At 48.5% G+C, this 20,590-nt stretch overlaps 1 protein-coding gene across 8 annotated transcripts in view; it reads right to left on the bottom strand.

Moving 5' to 3' along the window:
- Nucleotides 1-20,590, bottom strand: part of PPIP5K1 (diphosphoinositol pentakisphosphate kinase 1) — a 42,110-nt gene continuing 21,520 nt past the window's right edge. For 2 of the 8 annotated variants that reach the window (XM_018069566.2, XM_018069565.2), the window contains exons 26-32: nucleotides 15,452-15,574; nucleotides 13,025-13,129; nucleotides 11,602-11,664; nucleotides 8,924-9,103; nucleotides 2,887-3,024; nucleotides 2,371-2,484; nucleotides 1-1,769 (exon numbers count right to left, since the gene is read on the bottom strand). In XM_018069566.2, the coding sequence (XP_017925055.1) occupies nucleotides 1,087-1,769; nucleotides 2,371-2,484; nucleotides 2,887-3,024; nucleotides 8,924-9,103; nucleotides 11,602-11,664; nucleotides 13,025-13,129; nucleotides 15,452-15,574 (1,406 nt within the window). In that variant the 3' untranslated portion in view covers nucleotides 1-1,086. The remainder of the gene's footprint in view (nucleotides 1,770-2,370; nucleotides 2,485-2,886; nucleotides 3,025-8,923; nucleotides 9,104-11,601; nucleotides 11,665-13,024; nucleotides 13,130-15,451; nucleotides 15,575-20,590) is intronic. The other 6 variants (XM_018069572.2, XM_018069569.2, XM_018069568.2 and 3 more) reach the window with 5 other exon arrangements.

A 20,590-nucleotide genomic window follows, 5' to 3' on the forward strand; every position in this document is an offset into this window, starting at 1 on the left:
GACCCACAGCATAGATTTACTGTGAACATGTCATCACAACACAGCATAGAGATCTTTGGGCACAGCTTCACAAAAACACATATTCTAGCTACAGACAGACACGCAGACTTGTCCATAAATATAGGAGGAGTAGGAAGCACAGCCCTGGCCGGCACTCGGGATGCGGCAGGGACACCCGTATCAATCTTGCCTTCAGGCTTGTGCTCACAAGGCATTTACATAAATATGTATTAAATACTTCTCATTTTATATATAATAAAGATTTCTCCTTATTGGTTTCTAATAGTCCTGAATTGTTCAAAGAGCAGTTTCTTTTAATTTCTGTCACCAAGACTTCAGAGCTGTACCCTGCCTGACCCTTGGGGACGAGAAAAAAAACCCGTGTGCATCCTCCTTGCATACCTCTCTCAGGTTGGATCCCCACGCTCCTGCCTGCCCCAGCCCAGCAGGAAAACATCCAAGGCCACGCCAAAGAGATGTTTGCTTGGGAGTGGCAGTCTTGAACTCGATGCCCTCACTACCCTCCTTCCCACATTCAGAACGCTTTTTGCTTCTCCTAGTCTTCCTGCCTTTGACCCTCTGGACCTGGTTTTGGTGGCCAGCAGTGGGAATTGAGAGAGGAGGAAAGAAGAAACAGAGAGGAGGTTGGTGGTTGTGACAGATCCAATTAATTTGGGCCCAAAATGCCTTTTTCTGAAGGCTATGGGCCAAAAAGTCTCAAGGGAGTATCTCGTCCCTCGGACTTACCACCCCAAAAGCCTTGGCTGTACCAGTCCTCTAATGCTGCTGTCCCAGCGAGCACACAGACCTTGGGACACCAGTGCAGTGCCATGTCCCCACTCCATAGAGGTGCCATGCCAATACCAAGACTGCATTTGCTGTTCATTTAACGAGGCAAACATTCTTGCTGAATGGCAAAGAGCTGGCTTGTGGAGGAGCAAAGCAGATCCTTCCACACTCCAGAGTCCTGTGGCCTTGGGACATGGCTTCTTCTGTGCTATGGACCACCAGCTGCATGAGGTGCTGTGCAGGAAACTGGGTTACCTCCAGGTTAGAAGTGCTTGCAGTGTGCTGTCTAGCGAGCCACTAATTCTGCTGGTCCTCCTGACACAGCAGCCGCAGTTCCTCCATGCTTTTCTCAGGAGGCAGTGCCTGCACCTGGCACAGGTGACCAGAGAGAAGCTGGTCAGACAGAGCACTGTCCCCCAGCAGCTCCTTGCCCATATGCTCTGGATCCAACACCTCTCCCAGCAGCTCCTCTTCACAGGGCACCAGGATCTCTTTGGACAGCCCAGACTGATCCAGGCCAGTCATTCCTCCAACACACCCCTCACCTGGCTTCACTCGCTCCCCAACCAGCCTCAGGTCAGACCCTGCACCACACTTTGGGTTTCCTGTGTTACTTGGATCTAACATTTCCCCAGATGATTCTTCATCCAGCTCCCCCATGTTCTTCTCCTCTGGGTTAGTGTCCTCCTCTGCCAACTCCTTCTTGCAGAGCCTGCCTGGCTCTGGGCCTTTATTCCAGGTCAGGGTCTCTGAAACTCTTGGCTCTGCCGCTGACAGCCCAAACCTCCCCCCCTCCGTGTCAAGCCCTCTGCCTGGAGGCTGACTCTCTTCCTGCTCAGGGGACTGTCTACTCAGTTGCTCCTCACTTTTTGGGGGGCTGATGGAAAGTTTCTCAGTGAAGCTGAAATGAGCACAGTTGTCCACAGAAGTTGGAGAGGACGGGCCTGCACTGGAGACAGTACTGGAGGGGCCACTGCTGTCTGCAAAGAGGAAGAAAAATCTTAAACATGTAGCTGATATTTCCCCACCCAAACTGTCACAGTCCTGCAATTCTACAACCAACACGTGATGGCTGTCTACATGCCAGGCGACCTGGCAGGGGCTTGCAACTGGTCTTGGGGTGTTTCTGGCAGCTTAGCTGATGAAAACTCAATCACACACAGGTCAGTTCCATCCTGTAATCCAGTGGCATACAACCAAGAGTGGATTCTGTTGTCACAGAGCAAAATGTGAAGTGTGATGGCTTTGAAAACAAAACCATTTTCTTTCATTCTCTCCCTATTATGGACTACTATTATGGATCAGTCTCAGCTTCACCTTGCTCCTCCTGGTTCCTGACACACAATTCCTGAATGTTGAGCAAGAGTCAACGCTGGAGAAAGAAACACTGATTCTCTACTAATGCTTATCCTTGCCTTATATTGCACAATGAGCAAAACTAGAGAACAGATCTAGATTATATCTAATCCAATAAAGGAGGAGGATTAAACAACTGTTTTCAGCCAGATCAGTTCCCTAACCTTCACAAACTTCCCTCCCTCCCCACCACATTCACCCCAATCAAGAAGGTAGCACACTCACACCAAGGGGGCTTATCTGAACGCTGGCGCAACGGCAAAGAGGATGATGTCAGGATTCGCTGGGACATAAAGGGGTCTCCTGGTATCTGGCTACCAATCATTGAATCAAATAAAGCTTTAAGAAAAAGAATACACAATCAGTAATATTCAGACAGACATAAAGGAACAGCTCATAGCCCAGCATCCATGATCAGGTACTCCAGGAAGAGCTCAAGACTAGTCAAATCAGAGCCATGCCTGCCCGTCAGCTCCTGGGAATATTTCCCAAGCTGGAGTTTGTATCCACATCACTGTAGTCACCAGCTACAGACAGACCTGACTGATTACTCTTCTCCCACGTAAGTGGCCTAAGATGGCTCTGAGCTGGGTCCCATGGCTCACCCCTGGGCTAGAGCACTCTGGAACAGGTTCCGGAGACTGCACTTATCTCCAGTCCTATCAGGCTGATCTGTCCCCAGAATGTAAAAGACCAGGAGTGCTCCTTGCCTCTCCAGAGACAAGCCCACCTGACCAGTACCTGCAGTGGACTGGACATGCGATTCGCTGCAACTCCTGCACACAGCTGTCAGGAACTCGTTGACCTGTCGCAAAGAGAGGGAGTTGTGCAGGGTCTCCAGGGGATAAATGGTGGGAACCATGGAACAGCCTTCAAAACCTAGAAAGACATCCAATCGGAAAATGAGTAGAGCAAACAGCAAGGTAAATCCATGCAGGAGCACTCATGGCTGAAGGAGCTGGGCACTCTGGGTATCAAACAACAGGCACACTCAGGCCTCAGGTCACCTCTTCTAGGCCAAGAAAATCACCATGAGGCAATCCCATGCAATAACAGACCTGAAAGCAAGCGCCTGGGCACACAGGGAGGGGAGAGGAGGAAATGTGTCTGGCGGCTGCCGTGTTTGCTGCGGCACCTGTGACCCTTCTGCTGTAACACATGGTCATGATGGAGAGCTTGGCACAGTGCCCACAGAGAGCTAGGCACAGTGCCCACACTTACGGAAGCCAAACAGAAACCGAGTGATGCTGACAAAATTTCCATTAAAGGGGTCCCACTGCTGGTGACCCCCTGCCTGGCGCAGCCCCCCCTCCCCACTGCAGGAAGTGTTTGCTGCGGCACCTCCCTCTCACAGCAGCCCCCTGTGCACCCCTGACAGGTTGTGTCCCAAGGAGGGGATGGGCAATGAATTATTTGTCCCCTTAAGCAGACTTTGCTGCCAGCAAACCCAGAACAAGCAGAAATAGGCACCTCGGCGTGTAACAAACACTTGCTCAGAGCTGAGCTGCAACACAACCATTCACAGTAAATCCTTTGCTGCTCAAGCCAGCAGAGTGTTACAGCAAAGTATCTTCCTCTTCATCCCAGCTTCCTGGAAATGCCTTGTGGAACCAAACCAACCTGAACTGTCAGAGGAGCAAGGAAAAAACATATACCAACACATGTATGGAATGAGGCCTCCTCCTGCTCTGCGCCTCTCGAGTTTAAAGGCCTCTCAACTCTTCAAGCTTGGGCTTCCCATTCTGTGACTCCACAGTTCCCTCCAAGGAGCTCAAAAAGACCCTGGGAAGGAATTGCGTTTGTTTCTACAAAGAAGGCAAAATATTTTTAAATGCAAAAAGTTAAAGAGTTTTTGATGCAATCTGTGCCACAATTGCTGTCCAGCACACTGACAGGCTAGAACTGACCCCTGCAGCTTGGTTGCCCCTCAGGAGAAGCCCTGGAGTACCTGTTTGCAAAGTGCAGTCAGTTCCAGTTACCTCCAGAACAGACTGTTCAATCCCCTCACCTAACCCAGTCCTGCAAGAGGCAAGGAGCATGAGCCAGTGGAGATGTTCACTGACATAGCAACTGGTGGAGATAAAAACCCCTTCAGAGTCCACAAGGTTACCCATGCCTAACAACATAATTCAAGATAGGCAGGATAACAAATCCTTGGTTAGGATGAGGAAATGTAAGACACAAGAAAAAGATCACATTCTTCTGTTTGTTGATGAGAAGTCTTGAGAGTGGAAGTGCTGAGTAAGGAAGAATGTATGTTCATTATTTTCTCATAGGCCTCCTGGGAGACAGAGTTAAAGAAAAAGGGTGAGGGCAAAACTTAAACGGTCATGGGAGATGGTTGTGGAGGAGTCCCGTATGAGACTACTCTCATTTCACAACAGAATCTGGTTTGAGAGGAGCCAAGTTGGCTCAGGTGTTGGGGTCTCAAAAAAAGGGAAGAAGTTTGAATATAACATAGGGCAAAGCAACGTTGTTACAAGATACACTGCAGACACCCATGGGGCTCTGAGTGCTTGGGCGCCCCTTTAATAAGATGAGGAAATCAAAGGTCCAGCGTTAGAGGAAACATTAGACACTGACACACAGCTGATGTGAAATGATACACCTGTACCCCCAAAGTGTCAGGTGCCTCTTGCACAGCTCTGCTCAGCGCTGTGGCACTGAACCACTCTCGAGCAAGCAGAGAAAACAGCCAAAGTTTCCCTTTCCAAGATGGACGACTACTGTGTTCAAAGAGCCCCTCTCCTTAGTGTATGGCAGCCCACTTCCCTGCTTACCTCCTCGGACCTGCTGAGCTGCTGGGGAGAGACCACCAGTGGCTTCATGCCACCACAGCACAGCAAAGGCAGCAGCCACCGCTACAGACTGCAATCCTTATGTGTCCCCGGTGAAGCCTCTGACCACTGCTGCACCACACACACATAGCAAAGAATCAACACCTTTGGGAATGGGCAACAAAAATAAAATGTGAGAGCAAGCCACAGGAACTGTCCCAGACTGACAGCCACCCTGTGCTGTCTACGTGGCTACTGCAGATGCTCCCCCAAACTCTTTTCCTGGGGCCTGCAGGGCAGGTGTCTGCAATGTAGACAATGGCATGAGAAATTGGACGGAATTCCACCCATTTTGTACCAACGTCCAACAACAGCCCACAGAGGAAGAAGTTTCATTTTTCATTTCATTCAGGTTTGAGTACACCAGCTGTGTTAGGGACACACAGGGCAATTTGTGTCCTCCGAAGTTGGGCTTGCCCCACAGGCAGAGGCATGTGCCAGGGGTCTGCAGAGCTGAGTAGCTAAAAATGAACCCCAAAGTCAACAGTCATCTTCTCTGGGCAAGGAGTACAGTACACCATAGTTATGTCTCCCAAAGCTTTGTTCAGTAATAGGAAGAAATCATCTGTTAAAGAAAGCAAGATTTGGTTACAGGAAAAACCTCGAGATACACGAGGCAGAAAAGTCTGCCAAGTATGTGTTATTTTGGCTGTCCAAGAAGAGTGTGTTTGATGTGGAGGAGCAGCTATGGGGGAATCTCCCCTCTGAATCATAGTGCAGCAGCATCCTGATGCAGCTGCAGTGGGAACAGTACTGACTGAAGAGCTGCTCTGAAGGTGAGAGCAGAGGTATGACCCAGGCAGAGAGTCACAAGGCCTGTTTTGACTCTCCCAGGCACTCTGATGCCAATGCTGAAGACCCACGCACTTTACAGCTGAGTTAACCATGTTCCAGTCTGAGCTCTTCTCCCCTGTGCTTCATGTCCTCAGCATGTGCACACTCTACTGCACAGGCAGAGAGTTTACTTGGTGTAACCCTGGGTTAGGAAGAATTCCAGATGTTCAAGGAAGGAGTGACTCTCCCCTTAGAATAAGACTTTTAGAGCTGCCTCATACTGACACACACTTCATAAGAGTATTAAGAAGGTGATTTGGGTACAAGGACCCTTTGGCAGAGATCATCTAGCACACTACACCACATAAAGCAAACAGAGACCTGCACCTGTCTCATATCATCCAGCTAAATCAGAGAATCCCAGATTTCTAGGAGACTCCAGCAGGCAGTAGGAACACACAAAATTCTTGCGAACAGCTACCTCTCAGCAGATGGCCTCAAAAAAGTCATTACTAGACATTATTACAGTTTGATTAGCAGAGTTGCTGAGTAGTAACTACTCAGGTCTCCAGTTGAGAACTCTACACTGGAGTGAGAGGGTGCCTTTCCCTGTCTGCTGGAGACCTTGGAAGCAACAAGGCAGACCAAGGGCACATGGTACATCCCCAAAAGGTCTGTACTCCAAAGCTCTGCATGCCAGCTCTTGTGCAATGAAGAAGAACTTGTCCAGTCTTAGCACAGATGAAAGCTCTCAGGCTCCTCTCTGACATGCATGGTCAGTCCAGCTCTATTTTGCTGGGACAACTCCAACATGCCACATGTATGTCGGTATATGTTTATATATGCACACACGGTATGTACATGAACAAGGACTTTTGCTAGCCAGCATAAATTTAAGCCATCAGTCGGCCTGAAGGTCTATCCTAGCTCAGCATCCCTCTGTCCACAATGCCAGAAGTGGTTCGAATGAAGGGGTACAAGTCTAGACAGCACACATGACTCTTCCCCAAGCAGTGTCCCAAACACCAGTGACCCATAGCTCAGAACTGCTCTGGACATGATGTGTCTCTTCCATATTCTCCAGCCTCCCCTTGAACTCTGTTAAGCTCTCAATGCCCCCAGATACCATGGTAAGGACTGTTTAACAAAACACTTCTGGCCGAAGTGCCTCAACTCACTTCATTAGAAACCTCCTTGCTCCTGGAACTCCATGAATCTGTGGATCCCCACCACTCCCCTCAGGCCACTATGACCACTATTACAAACATCCTTCCCAGATTGCAAATTTCTACCTTTTTCACATTGTTCCAAGTGGTGATGGTCAGATCAGAGCCCCCTATTTTATAGAGGAGTTTGGGGCTGTTTCTCCTTGTCATTTAAATTTATTTACACTGGACATCACCTGCTCATCATCCCAGGGCCACTCTGTTTCTCCATAGCTGACCTTTGGTTTCAGTACCAGGGTAATTCCTTGCCAATGGGAACTTACTTCACACTATTCTTTTTCCTAGCTATGGCTACACAGGTTCCCAGACATTACTGATCTTTCCAACTACAGATGCCAACTGCATACTTTTGACTCATTGATTCTATCTAATTCATGTTTTCTTTGCGTGGATGGAAGCACAGTGGAAAGCCAAGAAAGAGAGGACAGGAGAATGCAGTTTTCACAAGGAGGAAATGTCTGCTCAGAGAAGGGCCTCAGCAGGAATTCCAAACACTCCAATGAACCGTGGGCTTGACGAAACACTGAGAAAACCGCAAGAATGAACTCCCTGATGGCAGAGATTTGATTTCCACCCAGGAGGGCTGCTGTGCTGGGTACGTCAGGAGTATGTAAGTCCTGTGTCTGGCTGCATTAGGCCAGGCTGCACCTCCCAGCACCCTGCTGCAGCATTCGGGGTGTTGCTGCCCAAAGCACTGAGCTCATTTCCTCTCCCCACCTGAGCTCACAGCATACGGCCGAGACCTGCAGCAGGGGAAGCTCAGCCCTGGCTCTGGAGCAGTCTGCTGTGATCCAGCATCTCTTCTCCTGAAGCAATTACTGCTCCTCTTTGCCAGGAGACCAAGGATTGCCCTAATTACACATGAAAAGCAATTGCTGTCTCAAAATTGCCTGCTTGACAGAAAGGGCTCTCTCAAGTTAAAACAGTCTGTGTAAGAAAAATTCTAATCTTCCCAGCTCTGTAAAGTCCAGCTGCTTCACTACACAGAAGGCTGAACTGTCTGTGCCTCTTCCACCTGTGGGTCTGAATGGAAAAGGGGGTCCATGCATCACACCACACAGCTCAGCAAGCCACATGCTCTGAGCAGCTTCTATGGTGCAGCTAAACCTCAGCAGTCAATCCCAGCTCACTGCCCCACTCCGGGAGCAGCAATCCTTCCACCTGTGTGGTGGAAGAAGCACCAAGGCCTCCATGCACCAGACTTCCAATCCGTGCCAGAGGTCAAAAAACACCGGAGAAACAGCAGCAAGCTTTGATTTATAACATGTGGATTTAATGCTCAAGTCGTCTATCTCTTCCTATCAGAGACATGACACACTGAGAGGCCCTAAGAGGCAGGACAGATGCCATGCAGTGCAGCCACAGAAGCTCAGCTCTACCCTGTCTCAGTTTCTCTAGAAACAACACACCCACAAGCACTCACTGCCCCAGAATTTCCACAGCAAGTTCACTCAGCATGTGGCCAGCTGCAGCATCTACTTAACTTCTTCTTCCCATACTCTCACTACTCACTTTAGTTCCTCCGTTACTAAGGGGGCAGCCCATGGCATCCCACCAAGACCTGCATGGAGCATCCTGCCAGCCAGGCATCCCGTTGGTAGGAGCTTAGCACCTACCCTGAAGGGAACTTAATGGCTTACCCTGGCTAAAGGAAGGAGGCAACAATTGCCAAAGATGGAAAGAGCGGTTACAGCTACACAGGAGCATGGGCTCTGTGTGAAACAGCACTGGCTCCATATGGAAAGGTTCCTGCCTAAGGCTCCAACACTGCTGGTACAACAGCACACATAGCTTGCTGCAGCAGCAGCCTAGAGACCTTGGGATGCAGTGAGGGAGACGCTTTCCTTTTTAGAAGCAAAGCATACTCTGCATTCTCAAGCAGACAGTGGTCCCTGCTCAGCTACAAGAGCATGGGACGGAGGCAGCTGCAGCGTGCAGTACCGTAAAGACACTCCAAGTCATCCTGCCCTGAGATCAGCCAGCTCCTGAAGAGGCGCAGGTGGTAGGAGCACTGCTGCAGGTGATGGGCTAGGGTGGCATCCAGGGAGATGGTCCGGCTCGTGGCACAGTCAGAGGAAAAACGGCGCAGCAACTGGGCAACATGCTGGTGCTCCAACACATCTGGAGGAAAGGGGCCATAGAGAGTGAGAGGAGAGGGGCAGGTGCAGCTGGGGACAGAGAAGCTGTGGAGATGTGGGGATGGATCTGTCAGCACCAGGGCTGCTGGGTGAGAAGGACCCACACCACACAGTAAGCCCAATCCCTCCCGCAGTGAGCAGGTCAGGAATGCCCTTACAGCTGTGTCCCCCCAGTGACAGCGGGGCAGGCCAGCCTCCCTCCTGGCTCAGCCTTCACCTGGCTGCAGCACAGGGCAGCACCTGAACAGCGAGGCTTCATCTTTGGAAGTGAAAGTCTGACAAGTGAATAAATTTTAGGACACATTCCAAGTCCAATACACTTCAGGTTTGGCTAGATAAGAAGATCAGGCTCAGGCCCACACTTGCCCTCCCGCAGCTGAGATGAGAAATCCAAACTGCCAACAGAGCATTCGAGTCCTGCATTCAAGTGCTGCCAGGCATCTCAGCACGTGGGACAGAGAGCAAATGGTCCAGCATCAAATGAGCAGAGGCTGTGCAAGGGACACGAGGGACAGCAAGGTCTGGCTGAGAGCACAGTGCTGAGAGCGTGAAAGAACAGAGGGGTCCACAGAAGCACTGACCTTCCCTCTAGACTCTGAGAACAGCCCTGTGCAAGCTTCTGTGATATCCTTGCATGGCAGACAAGACACCATCATGCAGGCATGTCTTCTCCTCCACATGCACAGCCTCAGGACTCGCATCATATGCCCAAGACTCATGTGACCAGGACATAAACCATCTGGCCTGATGCTGTGCTTGGCCACCGCCGTGGTTCACCCGTCCCATTTCACCACACAGAGGCAGCTCTCCAGAAACAAAATCCAGACTCAGAGCTGGGAACAATTTTTGCATCCTCAGGTAAGTGGTTCATGGGGTTAAACATCCTTCCTGCTCAAAGCAGTGCCAAGCCTACACCAAATATCCCTGACTTCAAGCTCGTTCTTGCTGGACCTCATCTTTGTTTTCTTGATTAAGGAGCACTTTTCAATTGGAAATATTTGTTGGGTTTTTGAGAGAAACCTGATGCCCAGTTTCACACTGTTGTATTTGGAGCATGGGCAACTGTTTTGCAGCGTGGCTTAGGAAAGTCTGGAGCTGGGTGCAAGCTTTGCAGGCAAGATAAAACAACACACCCTGCTGACATACACTGTGTGAGCTCAGATGGTGTCCAGACATACAGACAAACAGAGCAGTTTTTTGGCCACTCTTTTGGGAAAAGCAAAACCAAGCAAACACAGAGAACAGATTCCCTCCAGTTATCTGAAACAGTAGAACCACAGTGAGCTGCCCTTTCCCCTTTCATCCTTCCCAAAACAGTCTTCTGAATTTCATTCATCTTCCAGATCACACTAAACAGGATGTCTTCATATTCGCAACAAGATTGCAGAAGCTGCCTTGATCACGTAGGGCAAAAATACTTCACTTGGTGTCGTTCAGTGATCTGCTTTGGTTCCAACTTGTCTCAACAGCAGGAGGCATGAGGGGAGGAGCCATGCTGCGAAACCTTTATAAAAGTATCTGTGCAAGATTTGGAGAGCAAACACTAGTTCAAGGCACCTGCTGCACAGAGCTAGCGGTCTGTAACCTCACAGACTCCCACTTTTGAGTGTCAGGTTAGAAGCAACATGGAGCAGAGATAGTGAGTCAGCAGAAGCACTGGCAGTCGTCCTCCACCAAGCCTTTCCAGAGCCATGGGCAGGATGGGGTGAAGAAGGTGACAGCACGATGCTGATCCCCTCCCACCTCAGGAAGGCCCGAGCCAGCACTGTCCACCAACAGCAGACAAAAACTCTGGAGAGAAACCATTCCTAGGATGAGGTCTGCAGGAAAGGTGAGCCTACCTGTATCAACATCACCGTGCCTGGAGGAACCACACAACCAGCCTAACAGACAGGTTTGCAAACAGGAGGCCATGAGGCTACCAGTACTCCTGACATGGAACACCATGCACAGAGGGAATGCTGCTGGCACCTCCTTCTCTCCCACCCTACAGTGGGCTCTTCCAGGTGACATACAGCTGGGCTAAGGCTATCCTTGTTTTCATCCTGTAAATCTGCAGTGTGGAAATGGAGGACCAAAGCTGCTGAAGCTCTGGCATATGAAGTGGACATCACACTCCAATCCAGCGATAGTCTCCCCCCAACCTCCACCCCCCTGAAAGGGAGAATGACAGAAGGCCTTAATGTCAGCAGTGGAGTTAAAAGCTGCTTTAGCAGTCCACTCACAGAGCCGCAGTTTCTGCTTTTTCACCTAGGACACAAACACCTCAGGGGAGAGCAGAGGCACCACTGAGCAGTAACGGGATGAGTGAACACAGTAGTCACAATGAGACAATGGGGGAAGGTGAAGCATGTTTGGACACCAGATACACAGACAAAAAAAACCACAAGAAGGCTGAGAGCAGAACATGTGCAGAGAGAACTGAACATGAGCGTGGGGTTAGAAGTGTGAAGGAATGTCAAGTCAAGGAAGCAAACGTACCATTAGTCGGATGCTTTGCAAATGACACAGAAAATCGTTTTACGGCTGGCATAGACAAGAGCTCTGAGGAAATAAAAACAGATCATCTCAGTTAACAGCCTGCTTTGAAAGATCCCCCTACCCTCATATGCTTGCAACTATCCTTTCAGGTTCACCTTCCTGACCTCCACAACAGCTGCTCCTGCTGGCGCTGCGGTAGCACCTAAGACACTCCACCTGCGGGTCTGACTGAACTGCTCAGCCTCGTCGCACTCTGCATCTCCCCATGCCCAGGGTCTCCCCTGGCAATACACAGCCACACTCTCAGTGACAGACAGCACCTCACACCTTCCCACCACACCAGGTTCAGTCCAGTGCAGGATGCAGCCAGGCCATACTTGCAGCCACCAGAGCACGCGACCAAGCAAGCAGCAGCACCACAGGAGGATCGTTCTCAGGATTTACCTCTGCCCAAGGAAAACAAACATCATTCTGCAGAGGGACTGAAGAGTTCTGGCACAGGAACGGCTCAAAACATCCTCTTAATGCAAGTTACACAGAGCTATTTATGAATTTAAAGGTAAATCACCTGACTAGGGAAGAAACAGAAGATCCATGAAGACATGCCTCTACAGTTCTTTGCTGAAAGCATTTCAATACAGGAGAGGTTTTGGGATACACCTGTCAGAGTGGTCCTCAGGCTTCTCCTGGCCATGTCCCAGGACAGGCCAAGCTCTCCCATACAAATCACACATCAGAAAGACAGTGCAAGGACAGATACTGTGCATCTAATGGAGTGCAAACAATGGGCTTTAAAGGACACGGATTAGGCTCCATAAGGACACTAAAACAAAAAAAGGGCTGGAAATTTAATTTTTTCCCACTCTGGAAATTCCTTAGCTATCATGGAAAAGAATGACCTGGATCAGACCATCTGTATCTGGGATTCAATGTGAGACCCCGGCCAATCATACCTTTTGCTGCTATTTATGAACTTTAAGGAAATATTAGAAAATCCTTTTATTTCTCCTTCATGTTTCATGCATCCATTCTCTCTAGTCCATAAGGTCTGTATGCCTATCCCCCTCACCAGTGTACCAATTCATGCTCCACAACCCCACTGTGCTCCTCTAGCTACATCCACTGGCTTGGCCAAATAATGTATCTATACCAACTCTAACGCTGCAATTTCATCCACCAGCATAACAGCCCTAAAAACTCTTTTTCTTTCTTTAAACTCAACAAACAGCATAACAATCTTCCCTACACATGCAATCCCTTAGAGGTGTCCAAGCCCTGGAGCTGCAGTCAGCTGCTGACCATGACCATCCCACCCCAACACCTCCCCTTGCCTTCAGGGTACATCAAATGAAATGGTACTGGCCCAGTTTACTGGGTCCCTGTCTTCAAGCAAGACAACTTCAAATTACAACCATCCACGCACCTTCCCTCAGCTTGAGATTGGGACAACTTTCTGCTGAAGTGCTCCTTAGCCCTCTTCCAGCTCCAAGCAAAAGAGACTTCAGAAATAAGGGCCCTTGAAACTTCCCTGGAACAAGGCAAGTTCACATTGGTGAAGTGCTATTAGCCACACTCTGCACCTTGAAGCATCACAGCCATGAAAAACTATCAGAGTTCATGCAAAGATGTGCTGCAGAATCTGAAGGCTTTTCAACATTATCAGCCCAATGAGTGTGGAAAAGGTGCTGAAACAAATGTCCTCCAAGCATCTGCTGTAGCTGCTGCGTCACTGACTGCATCCAGCTCTAGTGATGTTCGGCTTAAATTCCATTGTTCAGCATTTCACTGGTGCTCATTCAAGTAGGAACATGCAAATCAAGGGCTCATTTCACATTCCAGACTACCTTACCCAGCAGCTAAATGCCCTTCTGCCTCCTACTTGCTTTTCCAAGCTCCCAGCTCCTTACCCTCAGTTGCCCTTATTGCAGCAAGGCGCTGGCAGCACAGGGTGCCAGGGCATGCCAAGGAACATGAAAACAGAGGTGTAACATCAAGTCAATAATTCTGGGCTGTGTTAGTCACATGGTAGTTAACTAAGTCTGTCTTTTAGGTACTTGAGGGTACAGCTACATCTCAGCACACAGTGACCCTGTCACTGAATTTAGGCTAATGCAGGAGGACTACACTCGCCCATGAATGCCCGTAGCCAGCTGCAGGAACATTCTGCTACACAGCCTACAGACACAGGCAGCCCAGCACTAGGACTGAGCAGGTCTGTTCTGTGCCCAGCTGGGCAAAGAGCAGTCTCTGATGCTTTTCCCTGAGAATCAGTGCTGCCTTGGACTCCCACTCCTTGCAGAGTTAGGAAAATACAGCAGCCAGGTCCCTTGCTGGCCTTTCCAGCAGCTCCCCTATGACTCACACCCCGGTCTTGTGCTAAACACCATGAGCTTATTCTGTGACCTGTGAGTAGCCAGCACTTGATGCCTGGGGCAGCTCAGACTGCTACAGTGATGCTGAGATTGCTCCCAGGTCACCCTCCCTGTCACTGTCACTCACAGCCCACTGTATGCCAGGGAGTGCCCTGAGGAGGTGAGAACCAGCTCAGTTTTTTCTTACACAAGAAAAGCAGCACAGGAAGCCAGTGTACATAATGGTACTCATGGGGTTCCAACAGGGCTGAGAATTGGACATCTTTCCACTCTGATTTGCTAGGTCATTTTCCTTGCCTCAAAACTGGACAAAAATTAAAATGAACCGACCTCCTGTTTTCTCCAAATTACTGCCCTACTCACCTCCCCACCTTGTAATCCACCAATGTTAGTGTCTGTTATGATCCTAACTAGAAAGGCACTCACATTCTGTATTGATTAAAACACCAAAAGGAAAAAGATGAGATATCTAAGACAGATGATTTTACATCCATTTCAGATCAGTGGTACAACACTAGGTGGATTTCCAACCTGGTCACAGCATGCTGTGCAGACCCTGTTCACGGAGCTCCTCAACTCAGTGTCCCAACAAACGGTATGTGAATCAGTAATTAGAGTCTGAGTGCCTTTCCTATCGGGACCACAATGGACACATGCACTTGTGCATTACACCCTCCAATTGCTCCAGGACAGTTCAGTCTCTCCCTGTGTCCCAATTTCCTTGCAGGTAACAAGCTTCTGCTGCTCTCTGTGCGTGGCACCAGTGCTGGGCAGGACAGGGCATAGCTGCAGCCCCTGCACCCATGAGCATCGGGCAACGCTCAGACCCAATGGCCCAAGTGCCTTCACCAGATTGTCTTTCTGACCTTTCTGGCAGTTTCAGCACAACTGCACAGAAACCAGACTTTCCAGTCCTTCTGCAGTATTTCATACAAGCAGCCCACTTACCTCAAGCCTTTCAGCTATACTGCCCTTGCTTCCTGACAGCTACCTCACACTCTGCTGCATGCCCAGCCTCACTCTAGTGAGGCTAGTCCATCTCATCCACGCCCAAGCATATCATTCTGCCTTTGGGACAGCTCCATCTTCTGTAGGGCAAGGAGCTTCACTTAGCATCAGCAAGATCACCAAGGTAAGCAAGCTGATGTGATCTGCTGGATTTCCATACCGGGTCAAACCTACTCAAGATCTGGACCAATAAATCCCCACTCACAACAGCGAGTAGTATTAAAATGTCAGACCAAAGTCAGACCTCAGCAATAACACACATTAGCCTAAAACTCCTCTCACAATGTCAGTCCCTGTCTGTCCTAGCAAGCATCACAATTTCTTGGGATATGGTAAATTCATTACTGTAGATGCAGCGAATATACACATTCAGCTGTCACTGTTTTCAGCAGTCCAAGTCTGTGCCGCAGGAGCACCCTGAGATACCAATGTCCACAAAGTACCACCCTGCTGCCAGGGAACACACATACCGTCTTTGTATGTCAGGCTGCTGGCAAACTTTTTGCCATGGCTGCGTGCGTAGTCCTGGAGGTTGGGGGCACTGGAGGAGCCTCCCAGCACATTGGTGCTAAACAGCCCGGTGCACTGTGATCCTGGAAAGGCAGGGAAGGTGTTAGTATAACATATCCACTGCATGCAACTACAGAAAAGCAGGGTTAGTCCAAAGATGAAGAATGAACTGGTCACTTTACAAGCAATCTCAGGAAAAAACATGATGCCGGGAAGCACAGGGTGGCAAAGTTCTCCAAAGTTCTAAATTCCATAGTGCCAAATGTTCAGCAGGTAGCCCAAAGCTCAGCACCAGGAAAGTTCCTAACTCCATCCAGGAGTTTAATTCTGTTTGGCTTTCTTGCCCTGACCTAGGAGAAACACCTTTACTCCCTCCAGTCAGCAAAGCTGCACACTGATGTCAGAGCAGTCAGGATGCCAAACTGCTGATGTTCCTGTCATTGGGCTTTATTGCTCTGCTCTTCTGCCCTTTCTCTTTGGAAAGCTCCTTTTTCTGTAGGACACACAAGGAGAGGAAAGGACTGATTGATCTGTGGATCAGCCAGCGTGGATTAATTCCATGTGAAAAAGCAAGGAAAACACTGTGAATAGAGAGCTTGCTTTCACAAGCTGATACTGCACAGCCGCTCAGTCATGCCTCGCTGCTCCAGCATAGGTCCACCTGGTCCATGAAAAAGCCTCGCAAAGCACCAGATGTGCACACACCATGGAATTTTACCTACTCTGTGTCAAGGAACGTGGCGTGCAAAATGGAGAGCAACCTAATTCCCGTGGCTTTGGCTTTGCCGAAGCACAGCGCTCTGCAGACTGACTTGGTTTTGTGTGATATTGAGGGAACACCAGGCATTTGAAAAAGGATTCTTTGGACTGACTGAGGAAAACAATTGTGAGTGAGACAAAACCCTATTATGGGCCAGATACAGCCACTGATTGGCTGTAAATTCTTTGCTAAACTGTCTTGCTGCTGCTTTCTCTACCGAGACTACCAGCTGCTAAAACCAACATTACTCCTACATACAAAAAGCTTCCAGAAACAAGCAGGTTGATCTGGTTCCACCTTGTCTCTCAAGGTAAAAAAACTTGCCACACTGCTTATTAGTATTTATTGGAACAGTGCAACTATTACTACTGTGAAAGAGATCCTGCCTACATTGGAAGCAGCTCTTGATTCTAAAATACTGCATCATATTTTGGTTGGAAGGAGCCTGAAGCTTCTTTCCCAATGCTCCAGCAGGACTAACTCAGATCATCTTGCTAGTGTTTGTCCAGTCAAGTTGTCAATACCCCCAAGAAAGGAGATTTCACAACCTCTTTCAGCCCCTGCTCCAATATCTGGCACATTCATGGTGGGTGAAAAATTGGTTCCTCCTAGCTAACTGGAATTTCTCCTGCTGCAACTTGCATCTGTTGGTTCTCAACTGACCAGTACAGGCTTTGGGGATAGTCTGTGTCGGTCCCCTCTACAACCTCCCATTTAGGTGGTGGAACAGCATTAAGGTCTCCACTCCCCACAGGTTCTGATCTGAACAAGCCCTGCTCCTAGCTTCTCCTCCAATATCGTGTGCTCCAGGCCCATCCACCTCCACTGCCCCTTAGTGGACTCACAACCCTGACACCCACCCCCTCCACAGCCCAGGAAGCCCAGGGCAGGACAGCAGAGCTTCAGGCACAGCCTCTCACAAGAGGTGAATGGCAGGAAAGAGCCAAACCCCTCAGCCTGATGGCTGTACTCCAGTTGATGCAGCCAAGCATGCCATCAGCCTTCCCTGGTGTGAGTGTGGAAAAAATTCCTCCTTCAAATTTAGAAAGATGGCAAAAACCTGTGAGACAAAAAAAGCGTAATGGAAGGTTTTATTTCAGCGTGCTGGGCGTCCCAAAGCCACTAGGGTCTGGAAGCACATGACTGGTTTGAAAACTGCGCCTTTTGTAGTTCTTTCGGTTACATATTCATTAAATGGTGCTTTTTACCTAAAAAGGTAATTTCTCCAACCAGGGAGGGGGTATTACCCTTCTTTTTGATTGATCGTGATGTACCCCCCTGGACCTGGTCCCGGGGGGTCCCCCTGTATACAATAGGCTGCTGCATGGCAGAAAAGATCTTTGTTTAGTTACATCTTTACTGTTTGTATTTTCCCCTATTCCCAGCCACAAAAGTTCCCTGGTGTCAGGTTCAGACAGAACCATTCACCTTACAACTCTGCGCCATACCTATTTTAACTAAAAAGAAGAAAAAGAACCCCTCTTTGGTTAATAAAAGCCCCTCCCCCCTTTTGCCTTTCTACTCAGTTCATTTGCTTGCAATAAAACCAAGTTATTTATTTCTCATATGAGGACATGCTGTTGACTCACATCCACTCACTGCTTTTTGGGGTCCCAGCTCTGTCTCTGCAAAGATCCTTTAGCCAGAGTTCTTTAGAGAAAACACAGAGGTCCTGAGCAGTGAGCTGTTCACACCTAAGCTCAGCCTGAGCTGACCATCTGCTCCCGGGGTGACCGAAAGCATTCTCACAGCACTGAACTGCAGCTGCTCCCGCATGGTGACACTGCTGGTGGCTTTCCACAGCACAGACTAGCACAGACAAAGAACTCTTGCCTGCAGGGTCGTGGATACACAAGCCTTAGAAAATTTCCTCCTTATGTCTTAAATTGATGCTGAGTGTTGACTCAGCATGAACTGGAATCTGTCAGAATGCAAACGAAATTTTGTCATGCAGAAGCCAGGATGATGCTCTTAATTGCTCTTCCGCGGTTTAAAAACAAACAACAGCAACAAAACCCACCCAAGTGACTCATTTACTGGAAGATAAAAATGGAACATCAGACTTTTAGGACTTTCTATCTTGAGAAACCCTGTGCCACTAATCATTAAGCTGAGGATACCCCAGTGTTTCTGCTTCCCTGCTGCAGACAGAGGCATTTTGCTAGTGCCCTTAAGCCAGAAGAAAATTTACAAAGATGACTGTATGGACAACAGCAATTATCTACAGTGAACTCCAGGAGACCACACACACACACACACACACACACACACACACACACACATCCTAAAGAACATAAAGGCCATTTGGATTTAAATGTACCTGCACTTGCTAGAAATTACTGTATGTGCTGCATCTTTTCTGTGCATTTAATTTTCACATCTTCATTTGATGTTTCAGATGTTTAGAAACAGACATCCTCGATTTCCCTCTGGGAGTCTCAACATACGGCTTCATGCCACTGGCAGTGCTCAAACAGCCTGGAGTGATTTTACCCCATTTTGAAGCCTTCTTGCAAGCAAAGAAAGGCACTGAAACTTCCCTGAGCTTCTCAAGCTAGAGCATACACACTATGGCAAACAATCCACAACAATGCACTTGATGCTGCCCAGAGAAAGTGGCACACTCCAAAGCACAGACAAAACAAGCTGCAGTCACCCCTTTTCCAAAGAGAGATTTCAAGGGCATTTTTTAAATGTCAGTAGAGGCACCATTCTGGCAGGTATGGCAGCAGGGCTATTGCAGGAGCTCCGTCCTTCTCCCCGTTCCTGCATGCCTACACATACGAGGTTATACCTGGACAGACACTCCATTTTCCAGAGATAAGGACAGCCAGGCACTGACAAGGGCAGGCAACATTCAACAGGAGGTACATTCAACTTCAGAAAACTCAGAAACAGCAGGTAGTGCCTGAATGAGGCCCCTCACAGCACAGCTGCTGAGACAAGTATTAAAGCAAAAGTTCAAGCTCCGGTGAGTTCTGTATTATCTCTCACAGAGACAACACATTTCAAATCCTAAAGAGAGAAGAAATTAGATTTCTAAAGAAACAAGCAGGAAAGGAATCAGGAAGATTCCGTGAAGAGCTTGACTTGTGCAGGCAAAGAGGCACTGTTCTTCATAACAGGCCTCAGGTTAAGAGAAACTCACAGAAACACAGACATCCTAATCTCCAAGGGTCGTGCAAGCTGGTGTGGCACCACAGGTCTCTCCTGCTCAATCCTTCTGTGCCTGCAGCTACAAGGTTCTACAGAGGAGAATGATGGCTGGGTTGAGTATCCAGCTGGAGGTCTGTGTCACAGATCAGGTCTATCAATTCCTGCTTAAGGCTTTCTCTCTGCAGGGCTTCACAGTCAGAAGACTGGCCAGCACAGACTTCCCAGCAAGGCAAGTCAGGCAAGAATCTGAAATGAAATCTGCTGGATTCACATTTCAAATTTTGTTGTCAAGAAAAAGTAGTACTGTACAAAGGCGCAGAAGAGCAGTGGTCTTCTCCATTGTCAAAACAGACAGTCCTCTGAAACCTGGAAAAGGCTGTAGTCCAAGGGCTGTAATACCTGCTTTCCAGAGTACAGGCCTTCTGGTGCTCACACATCCAAACAGTAAAAACAGTTTGATGCACTTAGTTGTTCTCCAAGCAGATGCACCTCCTTGACTGTGCGCCACCTCAGAAATTCCCATATTGATCCACACAGACTCACAGAATACCCAGAGGTTTCTTCAAGTCTAAGCAAGGCAGTCTGTCACAGCTCACTGAATCCCACAGTGGGGCTGGGTAAGGCAGAAATAAGTGAAACAATACATTCAAAACCCACCATGGCCAAAGCTATTGTCCTTTTATGAAAATAATATGCATCAGCAATTCCTATTTAGATTTTTCCAGCTTGCTGGGAGCATACCTGTCAGACTCCAGGCATACTTCCTAACCACTCAGAAGAAAATTCTCTTTCCTTGTTAAGAATTAGCTTTCCAAAGAAGCAGCTTGTTCAAAAGTGACAAAGAAATGATCAGCCTTTCAGAAGTTTCTTGGTTGCAGGTTGTCCATATAACAGAGTAAAGAACTGATGAATCAGAACTGCTGCAAGTCTGCAGCCATGCCACAATGCTAAGATGGTTTTAGAGAAAAAGAAAGTGGGCATAACTTGGCCATTATCACCTCCTATCTGCAAGACTCAGGTTGCACAGCCATCTCGGAAGCTCATGACAGCAAAGACAGCTTTTGAGTTTCCAAATAGACCTTGCTTTAGCAAAAATCTTTCAGGAAGAGTTTCAACTATTCAGAAATAGTTTAGGTTAGGATGACAGGGAATGGAACTATCAAGGACGGGCAGAGAATACCAA

This window comes from Manacus vitellinus, unplaced genomic scaffold (genome assembly GCF_001715985.3).
Source record: "Manacus vitellinus isolate BGI_N305 unplaced genomic scaffold, ASM171598v3 scaffold_16_pilon, whole genome shotgun sequence".
In the NCBI taxonomy this organism is placed as follows: Eukaryota; Metazoa; Chordata; class Aves; order Passeriformes; family Pipridae; genus Manacus; species Manacus vitellinus.